This window comes from Piliocolobus tephrosceles, unplaced genomic scaffold (assembly GCF_002776525.5).
Source record: "Piliocolobus tephrosceles isolate RC106 unplaced genomic scaffold, ASM277652v3 unscaffolded_18662, whole genome shotgun sequence".
NCBI classification, from domain to species: Eukaryota; Metazoa; Chordata; class Mammalia; order Primates; family Cercopithecidae; genus Piliocolobus; species Piliocolobus tephrosceles.
In genome coordinates this window covers 790-1,207 of record NW_022300601.1, presented here as the reverse complement: position 1 = coordinate 1,207, position 418 = coordinate 790, and the positions used below count along the sequence as shown (strand labels likewise).

General features: G+C 17.7%; 1 protein-coding gene across 1 annotated transcript in view; it reads left to right on the top strand.

Annotated features, from left to right (window-relative positions):
* The window catches only part of LOC116418609, a 1,876-nt gene extending 1,705 nt beyond the window's left edge, over positions 1–171 (top strand). The window contains exon 2 of the mRNA XM_031935024.1: positions 1–171. This exon is cut by the window's left edge and continues 2 nt beyond it. Within this exon, the coding sequence (XP_031790884.1) occupies positions 1–70 (70 nt within the window). The 3' untranslated portion in view covers positions 71–171.
* Positions 172–418: the final 247 nt, after the last annotated feature.

Sequence of the window (418 nt, the reverse complement as noted above, 5' to 3'; positions counted from 1 at the left end):
TATATATACCGGAGATGGAACGTATAACATATCATTATTCAAATTTATAACCCATTTTAAAACATTGTAATATAGGTACATAATATTATTATCTTTGTTATACATATAAAATTTATGTAATACCTATATATACATATATATGTGCGTTTTTATATGCAAAAGATTAAATCCCTGTGCACGCTTTATCTTTATATATTGTGCATAAATCTGCTGCTAAATGCATGTATTAATTTTGTTTTTTTTTTTTTTTCTTTGTACTTTCTTTTATTTATTTTAAAGAATCATAAATTAACATTCTGAAAAAATTAATTAAACAAATAAATAAAATTAATTAAATATTTAAGGCTATTGTTTTTATTTTTTTTTTTTAATAATTTTATGTTTTATTTGATATAATATAATATGATATGATATTATA